This window comes from Asterias amurensis, chromosome 12, assembly GCF_032118995.1.
Source record: "Asterias amurensis chromosome 12, ASM3211899v1".
Taxonomy (NCBI): domain Eukaryota; kingdom Metazoa; phylum Echinodermata; class Asteroidea; order Forcipulatida; family Asteriidae; genus Asterias; species Asterias amurensis.
In genome coordinates, this window is record NC_092659.1 from 9334795 (window position 1) to 9349235 (window position 14441).

The window sequence follows — 14441 nt, forward strand, 5'->3', positions numbered from 1 at the left end:
CCGGTTTGCTTCCGCGTGTCAGGCGCGCAAGATTATCACGCGGAACCATAGAGTTATATATAAGAACTAGAGGGCGCACGAGTGATGCTTCGTGCACAAACGCCACGGGACCGCAAGATGACAAGCGCGTCATTCTGCACGCGCGTTGAATATGAAATACACGTTTGAGGTTTTTTTTATTGAACGCTCACGCGATGCTATTTGTTCAACTTACAAAATGGCCGCACAAACACACGCTGTGAGATAGCTGTTTTGTCAACTTAGAAAATGGCCGCCTGCTCGCATACTGGGGCGCGTATACAGGCCAGTGCGCGCTATAGTTCTTATATATAACTCTATGCGCGGAACGCAATTCATAGCTATTAGTAACTACGCGTAATCTACTTTTAAGCGCGCGCGCGTAATCCATTTTTAAGCGCGCGCGCGTACACACAACCCACGCGCAACAGACTCTTCACAAAGTTTTTGAAAACAATATTTCAAACCTCAAATTTTCAACTGTCAAAGTGTCTGTCATTGTATTGTTTAACGTTTTTTAACAAAAGGGCATTTATGAATGGGAATAAATCAGTAGTGACTCACTCTTAAACGTCCGTTTAAAACCTTGCAAGGTCGTTGCCGTGCGCTAAAGGCCCTCGCCATCGGCTCGGGCCTTTATCACACTGCAACTCGACCCTGCCGGCTTTAAACGGTCGTGTAAGAACTCGTCGCTACCCTTTTATTCCCTTATTTACAAATATGTCGTAAAATCATCTACTTTCTTAACTGTTTTCTCAAACATAAAATTTGGTTGCAGTGACCCCTCATTATGTTGCTTACGATATAAAGCAAATATGAATCAGATAAAGGTCCAGTGAAATTAACAACCAACATGAACAATGAAAACATTACACACAAAAAAGCCGGCATCTGGCACCAAGTTGTTCACGGATTAAAGTTATTTTTTACCACAGTACCTGCACTGTTTTCCCCACTTTTTCTTATCTTTTATAGTGGATAAAAGGCAGAACAAAGAAAATTTAAAATAGAACAGAGGCAAAACGTTTAAAAAATAGAACAGAAGCAAGACTCAGCATAAGGCACCCATCCATAAGGGCACCCTCTCGCTGCAAAGACACCCTTTGTTACCATAATGATAACGGATAGAGTTAAACTGTCATTGAAGTCATCATCAGACACAATGAGCACTTTAATATATTAGAGACTGGAAGATTTCTAGACGGTATTTTGCAAGTTGATGGATCTTTGAGGTGATGCTGTGCATGCAAAAATCTGCAGTGAGTCTTACAAATTTTGTGACGAGGTATCAAATAGTCTTTTTTTCTGTAGCGCTGCATTTAAAATTGCAGATCAAGAAGTGATTGCATTTGATGCAGTGATGTGGAAAAGAGGAATATTTTGTCCATTTAGCCGTTGCTGGGATACGCTAAACACTTGTTGTTATAATTGTTATCATTTCGTCAAGCCATGATGATAACAGACAGTGGGATTAAATAACAAGTTGTTACAAAATTACGGCATTAACTCGGGGAGATGATCTTGTGTTGAAAATTTGTGACGCACTATTGACCAGTCTTTTACCGCGGCATTGCATATTGTGGTCCAAAGAAGTGATTGCATTGTATGCAATTATAAGTCAATAATTTTAAATTACGAAAAGAGAAACGACTTGTTAATTTGGTCGTTCCTGGTATACGTTTAAAACTTGTTATTGTTATCTTTTTCAGCCATGAAGATTTCAGACAGTAACACCAAATGCAATATTATTACCAAATTACGGCAATAACTCGATCGACAGATGAACTTGTGTTGCAAATTTGTGACGCACAATAATATTGATTAGTCTTATACCGCGGCATTGCATGTTATATGGTCCAAAGAAGTTATTGCATTTTTTAAGCGAAAGAGAAATGATTGGTTAATTTTGTCGTTACATTCGGAGGCTCGTGAATAACTCTAGAGACTGGCCTCCAGCCGCCGTGTATCTTCACCTTTCACCTACATTTAATTCACATGAACGTAGTCAAATTCTACACCAACATCACACGCAAGTACATGCATATGCAAAAAAAGCTTTCCATAATTTGTGCTTTGATTGGTACGAGGTGATTGCACCAACATCCTCCTAACTAATCAAAACACAGCTATGGAAAGCTCATGTCACTGCACCTTTATCCAATGATATCATTGTGGGTGCGTTCGTTTAGCTTTCCTGGGTCGACCCGGTCTGCCCCGGGTACGTCCGAATAGCTTTGACGGGGCTCACCCGGGTCAGCCCCCAGTGCCCTGCTTGTGGTCACTTGGGGCTGACCTGAGGTACATGCCGTCACCACGAGAGGGCGAGTGTGATCGTTCGATTAGCTCTTGTCAGGGGCTCACACGATTGAGCACTGCGGGGTCGACCCAGGGAAGCTAATCGAACGCACCCATAATACAAGATAATCACTGAATCTGACCTGTCTTTTTCAGTGTTGGAGGTCTCGAGACCGGTTCCCCTCGACACGTCTTCCCTTTGGTCTCGACTTTCTTGGTGTTGGTCTCCCCCTTGGACATGCTGATCTTGGTCTTTGTCTTGGTCTCCTCTTTGGACATGCTGATCTTGGTCTTTGTCTTGGTCTCGGGTGTAACGGTCTTGAACACAACACTGCTCTTTCCTGTAGTGTTTATTTTGTACAAGTTTGCATAGTTCAATAAACAGCGCCACCGACCGACAGATGGAGGCGGGTTTTTGTTTTTTTCGTTCTGAGGACGACTAATAATGAATTTCGTGGGAAACATAAACGAACATGTAGGTAAGTATTGGGGTGCGTTCTGAGAAAATTCGTTAGTTTTAGAGAGATGAACATAGAGGATAATTATTCTGTTGCAGTAGTCTGGTTCCCTCACGAGCCTTCAGAAAACTAAGCATTGTAATGCCAGCTAGTAATTATCGGTTTGAAGAACTAGACTATTTCTAATTTGACAGGCGAAAATCGTAAACAATATATAAGTTAATACTTTTCTTGACAGCAAAAGCATACAGGTGCCATGAAATCACATGATGCAAGCTTGGGACTTCTATTAACTATAAATTATCTTTGTAACATTCCGCTAGACAAGTTTTGTTTGCAAACAATGTAGGCCTAATGTTTCACATAATTTCATGCATTATAACGCTACCCTTTGATATTCATAAACATGTTTTATTAATAGTTCATTTTCGTGTCTTTTCTGTACATAAAGTGATATTATAATTATATTTTATTATTCGTTTTATTACTTGTTTTACAACCAGATGTGGGGGGCAGGTCTACGGATCACAGTAATTACTATGTTTTTTATTATCCTAGCTCCTCTGAAAGCACTGGCCTTTATCGTTGAAATGGCATAATAAAATACAATTATACTGTACTACTACTACTAATAATAATAATAATAACAGGAACACACTGTAAGTAAGCGTATTCCTAACCACCTTTCCCTGAAAAAAAGGGAGCATAATATAATTCTGCCCAGTATAATTATTTTGGTGCATTTAGAAAACTGAGCGAATTTGTGGACAGCTGAATGGTAAATCTCATGTTCGGAAAGTAAACTATACCTTTATTGTCAGACGAAATTCATTAAAACATGATGTTAATCATGGGGCTGCTCAAGAATACAATTTTGCTTTTAAGCAAACAAATCGTTGATTAGTCAAATTAGACTACCGGCCAACACTCCACTCAATTGTTATGCTAAGTAAACACGAGCTAAACACTGCAGTCACAAGCAATAATATGGCATTAAATTTTTGCCAGTGTGTAAATAAGCAAGCTATTTTCGTGCTTAAGCATTTTTTTTTTTTTGCTTAACCAGCTCGATGAAATTAGGCACAGGGCCCTATATCACATGGCTCTATTTGCCGCTGCATTCTGCCCTTACGATCACCATTCTCTGCTCTCCGGGCCGTTGCCGATATTCTGCACTAGCTGTGTCAACAAGCGCTTTGTCCGGGCCAGCTAGTGCAGAGGTTCTGCAATTGAAATGACTTTATAAAACACTACTCTAAAGTGGAGGGATTTAAAAGTTAAATCCAACGGTTTGCAGTTTATTGTAAGGTCCAACCTACTTGAAGATTTAAAATAAGCCTAAAGCATTTAAAATTCAAATCTAAAAAGATTTAGTTTTAAATCTAAAAATAGATTGGTCCCTAATTACAATCATGTGAATTCACTTTTAAATACCTCCCATTTATGTGGTGTACGCACGTGGGCAAGCCAAAACTCCCAGCCTGCTAACCCGTGAAGTACGCTTGAAGCCAATAACTCCCCGTTTCCGTGAGCGCCAACTCTTTGCTTGGAATGGGCGCAACACAAATGAATAAACTATAATGATTTACATGCTTTCATAAATTTTGCCCTGAATACCAGCTTGTAGTATGTATAGTTGGATTTTCACCCTCTATTAACATTTGCAGTTGTTTCGTTTGCCAACAATGTACATACTTACACTATACCGGTTAGCATCAGTGATTTTGAAAGAACTGCGTTTATTCACACAACATATCACAGCTTTGTGCGTTTTCTTTTGTGGATTTCTTTTGGTAGTCACAGCTGAATTAATAGTCTCCTGTAGGCCTAGTACCGTGTTGAAAGGCATACAAACTTCACTGTGAGAACCAAAGGCTGGGTCAAAACACTCATACAGTTAACTCACCGTATACCAATCATGGCCGACAAAGCTACGGAGCACGGGCAGGAGTTACACCTCCTGAAATCTTCTCGAACTCGTCTGTACCAAGGACAGGATGAGGACTGTATGAGAGACTTATCGGGAAAGGTAAGGGCAGGGACGAAAAATACTCATACAAACTGAGACAAAAGGGATTCCCTCTGCCAAATAAAGATCACCGCACATTAAAGGCACTGGGCACTATGATTGCTAATCACTCAAAATAATTGTTGGCATGAAAACTTACTTGGTGTACGAGCAATGGTACAGCTGTTGATATAAACAATGTGAGAAACGGCTCCCTCTGAACTAACGTAATTTTTCAGACAAATGTAATCCCACTCAAATACTAAAAGACTTCTGGCCTGAAGCCTTTTATTAGGCATAATTTGTGCAAATTATTATATTTTTGCACCTTCGATGACCAATTGAGTCCAAATTTTCACAGATTTGTTACTTTATGTATGTGGGATACACCAAGTGGTCTTTGACAACACTTAAGAAACGTCTCAGTGTCTTTAAGTTATTGACGTTTTACTTGTTATTATGTTTTGGCAGGATGATGGGTTGAGTGTAATCCAGACGGTTTTCTCGCTGAGTGCAGGCACCTGTGGATATGGCTCAATGGTGACGTCAGTGCTAGTGGTCAGTACAGGTAAGACAACATAATGTTCAGATGATCATTCAATCAAGGGAACTCGGCAAACTCCCACAAGGGGATACAAACACCAAGCTGGCAACAGCCAATCTCTCTCATACAAACATTGGTTTAACGTCTATATGATTATAAATTACACAAATTAAGAAATTGTGATTCAGTAACTAATCAACAATATTTATTTTAGTCATTTAGAAATCAGCGGTTAGCTGGGGGATTCGAACCCACAACCTTGTGATAGCAACAAACACTACCCCGAGATATATGATTTAAAAAACAAACAACAACTGAACCTCAAAATCCAGGTGATTGAACAAGCATTCTTTCCTGCTTATCTGAAGAAGAAAAAAGAATGAAACAATGTGATCATTTCTAAGAGAAGTTATGCCTGAAAGCACTCATGGTTGTGTAATCTAATCATGGAGTAAGTAGCAAAGGGTATGAAAAAGTCATTCTTTTGTTTTGTCAAGTATTCCGTGGACAGCTTGCGAAAATAATGAGACCTTGATAAAAATAGACATAACTCCTCTCAAGAATGATCAATTTATTTAATTGTTTTTCTTCTAATAAGCAGGAGAGTATGATTTTTAAATTTATATGCTTTACTGAACTTTTGAGTGTCATTTTGTTTGTTTTGAGAAAACATCACCAATCCCGGTCAACTTCTTTTTGGCTCACGCTGTATAGGTATCGGTAAAATATCTCTGGACATTTTAAGACTGTTTTTGTTTTTCACAGGATGGCTTGGGCTTGTCACTGGTGGTCTCGTTTATTCCGCTGCTGTTTTTACCATGGTGCTCCTAGCACGCTGCTGGAACATGGTTCGCGAGAAATATCCAACAGAGCGTCATCCGTATGGGGCGATTAGCTCTGAGGCCCTTGGTAGCCGAGCAGGGTAATGTCAACCAGTTCTATGTTTTTTTTTTCTTTTTTCTTTTTTCTTTTTTATATCATTGTTCGAAGCTCCGTGCTGGAAATGTATTTTACACTTTCTAAAACTAGTGTTGTTTTAATTCAGTTATTTATTGTAATTTTTATATCACGCAGAACTGTTGCGAATATTCTCCTGGTCTGTGTATGTTTCTTGTCCGGTTCAGCAGTACCTCTGGCCGGTTCCGAACTAATAATGCTCTTTGGTGTTCCGGTACTCCGGGGCTACTTCTGCTATTTTCCCGTTGCGATAGGCATCGTTGCCTGCCCGCTAACGTTTCTGAAGACACCCAAAGATATTTGGTGAGTGAAATATTTGAATGTAATGCAATTTTTACTATTTTTTACTCTTCCACGATGTTCCGTCTGGGTTCTTTTACGTGTCGAAGAACAGAACAATAATTACAGTCACAGGTTCAGTAGGTTGCTCAAGGACAAATATGGCACGACGGTGACTCGAACCCACACGCTGCTTACCAGAAAGACCATTTACTCTGCCTAAGAATTAAGTTAAAATTCCATTTTCTCACACTTTATAAGAGAATACGCAAGAGTAACATAATTCAAAGTTAGAGTGGCCGGGGCAAGTTCGTTTACCCGCCGAGTTTTTAACAACATAGACCAGTCCGCTGTCCGAAGAAATTCCCCTGTGTCTCGTGCACAAAATGAACCTTATGTCCTGTATCAATTAACACGTAAACCCCACCCGTGCAAATATTCACCTGTATGCCCCTAGAATGGTGAAACACAATCTCTAGACCATATGGAAGACTGTGTGATTGCTACAGTTAGTTTATTCCTCAGTGACTAGAAATATTGTCGTCACAATTTCATGATTTGTGTAATTCATAATCACAGACGTTAAACTAATGTTTGTATGGGAGCGATTGGCTGTTTGCCGAGTTCCCTTGATGGGAAAATCATTCAACAACAAACAACAAACAGTATTATGACTAGTATCTTAAGATCAGCATTGCCAGTTGTCAAATAATTGACTATTGTGCACTTGAGGGTTGAGAAATGTCTTGTTCTTCTTCATCCATGATCAACATCCAACATACATCTTCAACTTCCCAATGGCCTACGCACGAATACCCGCTATGGTGATAGCGCATTCACAGTGGCTGCAACAACTTGCTGGAACAAGCTTCCTCTTCCCATCCGTGACAAGCTTCCTCTTCCCATCCGTGACACATCCTCGATCAACTCATTCAAGACTCAGCTAAAAACACATCTTTTCAGACAATGTTAAAGCGCTTTGAAACGCCTGGGGGAAGCGCTATACAAATGTAATTTATTTATTATTATTATTATTATTATTATTATTATTATTATTATTATTATTCTTATTATTATTATTATTATTATTATTGTTATTGTTATTGTTATTGTTATTGTTATTGTTATTGTTATTGTTATTGTTATTGTTATTGTTATTGTTATTGTTATTGTTATTGTTATTGTTATTGTTATTGTTATTGTTATTGTTATTGTTATTGTTATTGTTATTGTTATTGTTATTGTTATTGTTATTGTTCTTGTTCTTGTTCTTGTTCTTGTTCTTGTTCTTGTTCTTGTTCTTGTTCTTGTTCTTGTTCTTGTTCTTGTTCTTGTTCTTGTTCTTGTTCTTGTTCTTGTTCTTGTTCTTGTTCTTGTTCTTGTTCTTGTTCTTGTTCTTGTTCTTGTTCTTGTTCTTGTTCTTGTTCTTGTTCTTGTTCTTGTTCTTGTTCTTGTTCTTGTTCTTGTTCTTGTTCTTGTTCTTGTTCTTGTTCTTGTTCTTGTTCTTGTTCTTGTTCTTGTTCTTGTTCTTGTTCTTGTTCTTGTTCTTGTTCTTGTTCTTGTTCTTGTTCTTGTTCTTGTTCTTGTTCTTGTTCTTGTTCTTGTTCTTGTTCTTGTTCTTGTTCTTGTTCTTGTTCTTGTTCTTGTTCTTGTTCTTGTTCTTGTTCTTGTTCTTGTTCTTGTTCTTGTTCTTGTTCTTGTTCTTGTTCTTGTTCTTGTTCTTGTTCTTGTTCTTGTTCTTGTTCTTGTTCTTGTTCTTGTTCTTGTTCTCGTTCTCGTTCTCGTTCTCGTTCTCGTTCTCGTTCTCGTTCTCGTTCTCGTTCTCGTTCTCGTTCTCGTTCTTGTTCTTGTTCTTGTTCTTGTTCTTGTTCTTGTTCTTGTTCTTGTTCTTGTTCTTGTTCTTGTTCTTGTTCTTGTTCTTGTTCTTGTTCTTGTTCTTGTTCTTGTTCTTGTTCTTGTTCTTGTTCTTGTTCTTGTTCTTATTGTTATTGTTCTTATTGTTATTGTTCTTATTGTTATTGTTATTGTTATTATTATTATTATCTTCTATTACAGGCTGGTTTCGTTGCTGTCCTTTTCATGTAACATTGCTGCAGCCACGGTCGTTCTCTTTGGGATGATTTTATCGAATGATGGGGAATCGAGCAGTGCAACCAACGATGACACTCCGGATGACGAGACCCCTCTTTTCCATCTTGCAGAAATTATTGGGGTACTGATATATATAACCGGTGTCCACTACATATTCCCAACGATACAACAGGACATGAAAGAACCGTCGGATGGTGGGAAGGTTGTTCTTATATCGGCTTGCGGTAAGTCGTACTGTGCTTTGTTTCATCAACATGTATATGTAGAGATATATCAAAGTATAAAAAGGAGGAGGCTGGTTTTGTGTTGTGAAAAAACGTATCCAAACCCTTCAAGCAACACTGGTAATAATCATCGTTGGTAGTACTTAAAATTTCTCCTGAAGATTCCTGGATAATTTAGCGACCTACATCCCAGCCATATCTTGTTACCACCCCCACCTCCCCCGCCCCATTGCCTCCTTTTAATGTTGGCTCTCATTGCGTGGTCTGCGCTGCCTTCAACATTGAGTTTGGGAAGCGTGAGAGAATGTTTTTAATGATGCGAATTGGTGGTCCAAGCATTTTGACCGGGAGTGTAGTGTTTTGACGGTCTCCAAATTTGAGTAACTATACAAATTAATATAAAAATGAATAGCAGACATGCGGGACAATCAGACAAACATGTTTAAAATCTTTGTGTGTTGGCTCTAAACGGTTTGGTCTCGACGTTTTGAACAGTAAACTCTGCTCGTCTCCAAATGTCTTTAATTTCATTTTTGTATAATTCCTGCAGTAAACACGGTCGCATTCTTGCCTATTATCATTACGGTTTTCATTATCTACGGGTCGCTTGGAAGCGCAACCGGGAATGCCTCTGCTCTGACGTTGCTCCCAGATGGTGCCTTCAAGACCATTGGCTCGTCATTGATCATGGTGCATCTTCTACAGGTTATACTTTTCTGCAACAATCCCTTGTATCAGTTCCTAGAGGAAAAACTTGAGATACCATCGGGTGGTAAGTTGTGACCTTTCTTAGCATTTAAGTAAAGCAAAAAAAAAACATTTTAAGTAAGATTAAAGATGCTATGTCAGATTTTTGGCCGATTTGACCCAAAAATTTTGATTTAAAATTCAACAGGTATTTTGATGGGGGTCGAGAAAGTTACAAGCTTTCATTTGAGCCATTGTTCGAAAAAGTCCGCCAATTATTAGTAGCAGTGAAATAAAGTGCTCAAAATTAGATTTTGTCGGGATCCCGACAATGTATCACGTGACCAATTCTTATGTGTTTTATAAGAAACGTTATAAATTTTTGTCATGGTTCCTGACCATAAAAAGTAAAAGTTTACTTTTTGTCGTTAGAGCGGGTGATACTCTTTGAAATACCATTCACTCAAAAAAATCTATTTTTTAATGTTTTGGGCCAAAAATCTGATAAGCATCTTTAAACAAAATGTTAGAAATACGAGTGTGGTTTTGATAAGCAGAAGCTTGTAAAAAAACAGCCAGACAGAGACAAAGAAACAAAACAGACAGACATACATGTAAACAGTAGGACAGAGGAACATAATACACTATAATTACCGCCTACCACCCATGCTCCAAGCTCATTAATGCAACATGTTCATGTCCAAGCTCATGTTCATTTCTTACTTTATCAACGGACAGATTTCAGCTGGAAACGACTAGTTCTACGCCCCTTAGTTATACTCCTCCAGATTTTCTTGCAAGAAACGGTGCCTCAAGTAAACCTGTATTTTGCAATAGTTGGAGGTTGTTTCTTACCTCCTGTTGGGTTTTTCCTACCAGCATTGTGCTATACACGCCTCCAGCGATTACAGCTTCAAGAAAACGGGATCAGTAAAACACCGTAAGTGGCATATGTCAATGGGTGAATTTCAAACGCTAGGTGGCAGCAGACATACCAGGTACACGTTCATTGTTTGCGTAATTCTGCGCATGTGCACATTACCGGAAACTGTGGAATTTACCTGGAAAGTCTGCTGCCACCAATCGTCTCTAAAGTCCCGCATTTTTTTTATTTTTAAGTTAAAAAACATTACAAGCCTTTTATAACTCTTGAACCCGTTCGCTCGGCCCCAGCAGCCAGTCTATCCAGGACCGCTGGGATGGGCTAATCGCTTGCACAGATTCTTGTTCAGGAAGTACGTCATGCGTACAGTGCATAGAAATATGGTGCAGTGTGAGTGTGATGCATGATGGGACTGCGCATTATTAAACCAATGACAGTGCATGATACGTTTGCCCATCCCAGTGCCTTTGGTTAAAGCAAGGCGCTGGGGACGAGCGAATTGAACCCGAGGCTCTGTCAAAAGACTTTCGCCGCTTTCACTTTTAAAATACAGTGCATTTAAGTCTGTTCGGGTGGTCCCAATGTAAATCCCATAGACATGATCACAAAACACACTCGGTACGCGCATGTAGGTGTTGAATGGAGGTGCATGCTGGTCTAGCTAGCGCTCAAGTTTGATCCCTAACTAGACCAGCATGCACCTCATTCTATGTTCGTGTACAAACAGATGTTTCGCAGAGTCGCGGATGCGAATACGCATACAGATGTCGAACCGTACGCGTTCGCGTCAAGTGAGCTGTGTAGTTGTTTCGCAAAATTCTAACGAATACCCTCAACTTGAGGCTCAAGAGGGCGCTATTAACCAAATGTACAGTACATAAACAAACCACAGGCTAAACTGACATCCGTCGCCTAACTTTTTAGTCAATTTCTCTTTTTCTGAAGCATGGTCAAATGTCCAACTACATCCATGTATGATACCTCTAATAGACATGGTGAAAACCTGGTGCATTAAAAAATAACGATCCGCTACAAAAACATGAACAAAATATACTCGTTGTTTACTTACGTGTATGGCGACAGATTCCCGTTTTGAGCGACTATTCTTACTTGTGTACAACGGTTATACGTCACATGGACCTCAAAAAGTGATGACGTATTATGACGTATCCGTTCACGTAAGAGTATAGGTGACTTTGCGAAACCTCTCTATCATTATACGAAAACCTATACGTGTTTCAATTGGTGTGTACAAAGTATGTATCTTTTGTATAGACTCCTTTGTATCATGTTGCTCTTCTATTCTAAGGCATTTTGTTAGGCCTATGCTTCTTTTTATCTTTGGGTTATTTTTGGTATGACTAAGCCCTGATTTGCCTAATATATTTACATGCTTTTTCAAGGATCTGGGAGGGAGAAATTATACGTTTTTAGGCGACAGTTGGCCGATTCCTAATTTATTTAACCATTTATGCTCGATCTTATGTGCATCCCTCCAATACATTTTAATGTTTGAACCTTATACTTCTTTCCATGGAAGAAACATTTTTGTTTTTATCTTTTAGGAAACTCTTTTTACTGGAAACAGTCGTCTGCTGGTTGATCATGGGGCTCACACCGCTTATTATGGCCACCGTCCTGTACGTGACGGTGTCTGAGATGGTAGCTGGACGGACTGTGTTTACCGTGCCATGCTATGTTAACGCAACACTAGCTCACCCATAACTCAAGAAAAGTCCATAGATCGAATGGGAGACTTTGGAACGCTAGGTGGCAGCAGACTTATTATGGCCACCGTCATGTTCGTCATGGTGTCTGATATGGTAGCTGGACGGACTGTGTATACCGTGCCATGCTATGCATTAAAGGGTTTTCACCAGTTTTGTTTTCAACTTCACATTTGCCAATCATACATTTATGGTATATTATAGTATGGATGGGGTAGACTTATTGAAACCCGGTAAGTCTTTGCTTGATTTGGGAATGCCATACAGGACAAGAAAGACAACCGACACAAAAGACATCTTTACTAGAACGACAATGTTGGAGTTTCCCAGGTGTATACCAAACCTTAAGTAAAACCTCTATGACTTCTTCTTCTTATTCTTCTTCCTTTCTAGGCCTTCATAATTGAAGATAGTCGCACTGCTAGACACATCGGGCGAACCCCTTCTCTTTGCGATTAGCGTGTACTGGGGTCTTTTACGTGTATTGATGGTGCGTTCTTATAGTGGAGGAAAACACTTTTTTATATCCTAAGGGTGTTTTTTTCTTTCATTATTATCTCGCAACTTCGACGACCAAATGAGTTCAAATTTGTACATGTTTGTTTTCTATGCATATGTTGGGATACACCAAGTGAGGAGCAAGGTCTTTGACAATTACCAATAGTATTCAGTGTCTATACGTATAATATACTACGTAGGCGATAGCTTATCTTTTACGTACACGATAACTTATCTTAGACGTAAACGCTAAGTAAACTTAACGTGTACGTAAGTTTTCATGTGGCAGCGATACGCTTCCGTAGCCTTCTGTTCCTGTTTTCCGGGCCGCAATTATTGGCTTCAAATTGCTGTATGCGATCTCACAAAATAGATAATAGCTTTAAAAAAGATCTACCCAAAGTTAGTGCAGCTTCGGAATGAAGAAATGTGTGTGAATTGTTCTGAAAGCCAGTGAAAGGTTAAACAGCCAATAAAGGATGATCTCAATATTTCAACTTTTACCTTTTTATGGCCAAATAGACATCGTAGATACCGGTTAATAACCATTTTACTCTCAAAATTTGCATTTAGTAATAAACAACTCGAGTCAAAAATGCACCCGGCCGCGCGGCTTTTTCAGCCGAGAGTCAAAACGGCTTATCTATTACAATGACCCCTTGACGCCAGTGACGATTTTCCCCTAATTGGATTTGAACACAGTTCTCCAGCTTTGGCAAACTGAGGGCGTTATTTTCCACATCAAATAGCCGCCACTGACGTCACGATTCCTTTGTCGCGCGGGTATGCTTGACCCCGCGTTTTTGAGAAATTTGGCTAGGAGCGTTCTGGAGAAAAAAAAATTACCATGTTTTAACGTGAGGTAAGAGACTCGTTATATTTTTTTTTATGTTTCCTATGGACTGCAGCTATTAGAAAACTGTAATATCTATATATTTGAGATCATCCTTTATTGAAAGTCAGTCAAGTGTTTTGTTAAACCCTATTAACCAAAATGCCCCTTTCTAACCATGTACATAAACAATGAAATAAATTTGTAATGAGCTATAATTTTCGCAGGAAGTGCTTTTTCATAAACATTGTAAAAGTTTGTCTTTGATGCACCTTGAATTAATTATGGTAACTTAAATAAATTTACGTCATAATATTGTGGCTCGTACTACGAAGTGACCTATTTGTAAAAGATCATACTGTTTTTGTGCAAATTTTGTTGCAAGAGTCGAGCACAACAATGGTTTGTGCGCATCTTCCATTCGTAAAAAGGGGTGTTCAACATTGTTGTAAATTTTGTTCTACTCTCAGATTTTGTTACAGGTGCAGTCAAGCCATCTTGTATGGCTAAGTGGGGGAGGAGCAAGTCTAGGGAAGAATTCGTGCTTTGTTAAATCAATCATTCAGTGATTCCTGCGCGCAATTGCTCGAATGTGGGCTTACTATACCCAGTAGTTATAGCACTGTTAAAGCCTTTATACACTTTCGGAACAGGAAGAAAAAAAATCACAGATTTACAAATAACTTTAAAGGGTTTACAGAAGGTAATGGTAAAAGACTTCTCTTGAAATATTATTTCTTGAAATTCCATGTACATGAGCCACATGACTTAATTCACTGATGGGATACATTCGAAAAACTAAAAACTGTTTATGTTTACTCGGTAAGTGTTTAAAATGGACCTTTGCTCAGTTTGACATTTCTTGAATTTGGATGTAAATGCCCAACGCTCTTTAATATATAGAGCTAGACCAGAAGAGAAAATGCAATGGAGAGGTTTT

At 39.0% G+C, this 14441-nt stretch overlaps 1 protein-coding gene across 1 annotated transcript; it reads left to right on the forward strand.

The window, feature by feature from the left end:
- The first annotated feature begins 4573 nt into the window (after window positions 1-4573).
- LOC139945089 (uncharacterized) lies at window positions 4574-13768 on the forward strand. Its single transcript, XM_071942347.1, has 8 exons — window positions 4574-4800; window positions 5251-5347; window positions 6089-6245; window positions 6398-6583; window positions 8615-8874; window positions 9425-9646; window positions 10300-10501; window positions 12010-13768. The coding sequence occupies exons 1-8, from the start codon at window positions 4690-4692 to the stop codon at window positions 12167-12169; spliced, it is 1395 nt and encodes a 464-aa protein (XP_071798448.1). The 5' UTR covers window positions 4574-4689; the 3' UTR covers window positions 12170-13768.
- Window positions 13769-14441: the final 673 nt, after the last annotated feature.

What these genes read in the sequence shown, in the direction of transcription:
- LOC139945089 (XM_071942347.1), top strand. Translation starts at nt 4,690, where the DNA reads ATGGCCGACAAAGCTACGGAGCACGGGCAGGAGTTACACCTCCTGAAA. An exon ending in AGTGCTAGTGGTCAGTACAG is followed by an intron (nt 5,348 to 6,088) that starts GTAAGACAACAT and finishes TGTTTTTCACAG; the next exon opens with GATGGCTTGGGCTTGTCACT. An exon ending in ACTTGAGATACCATCGGGTG is followed by an intron (nt 9,647 to 10,299) that starts GTAAGTTGTGAC and finishes ATCAACGGACAG; the next exon opens with ATTTCAGCTGGAAACGACTA.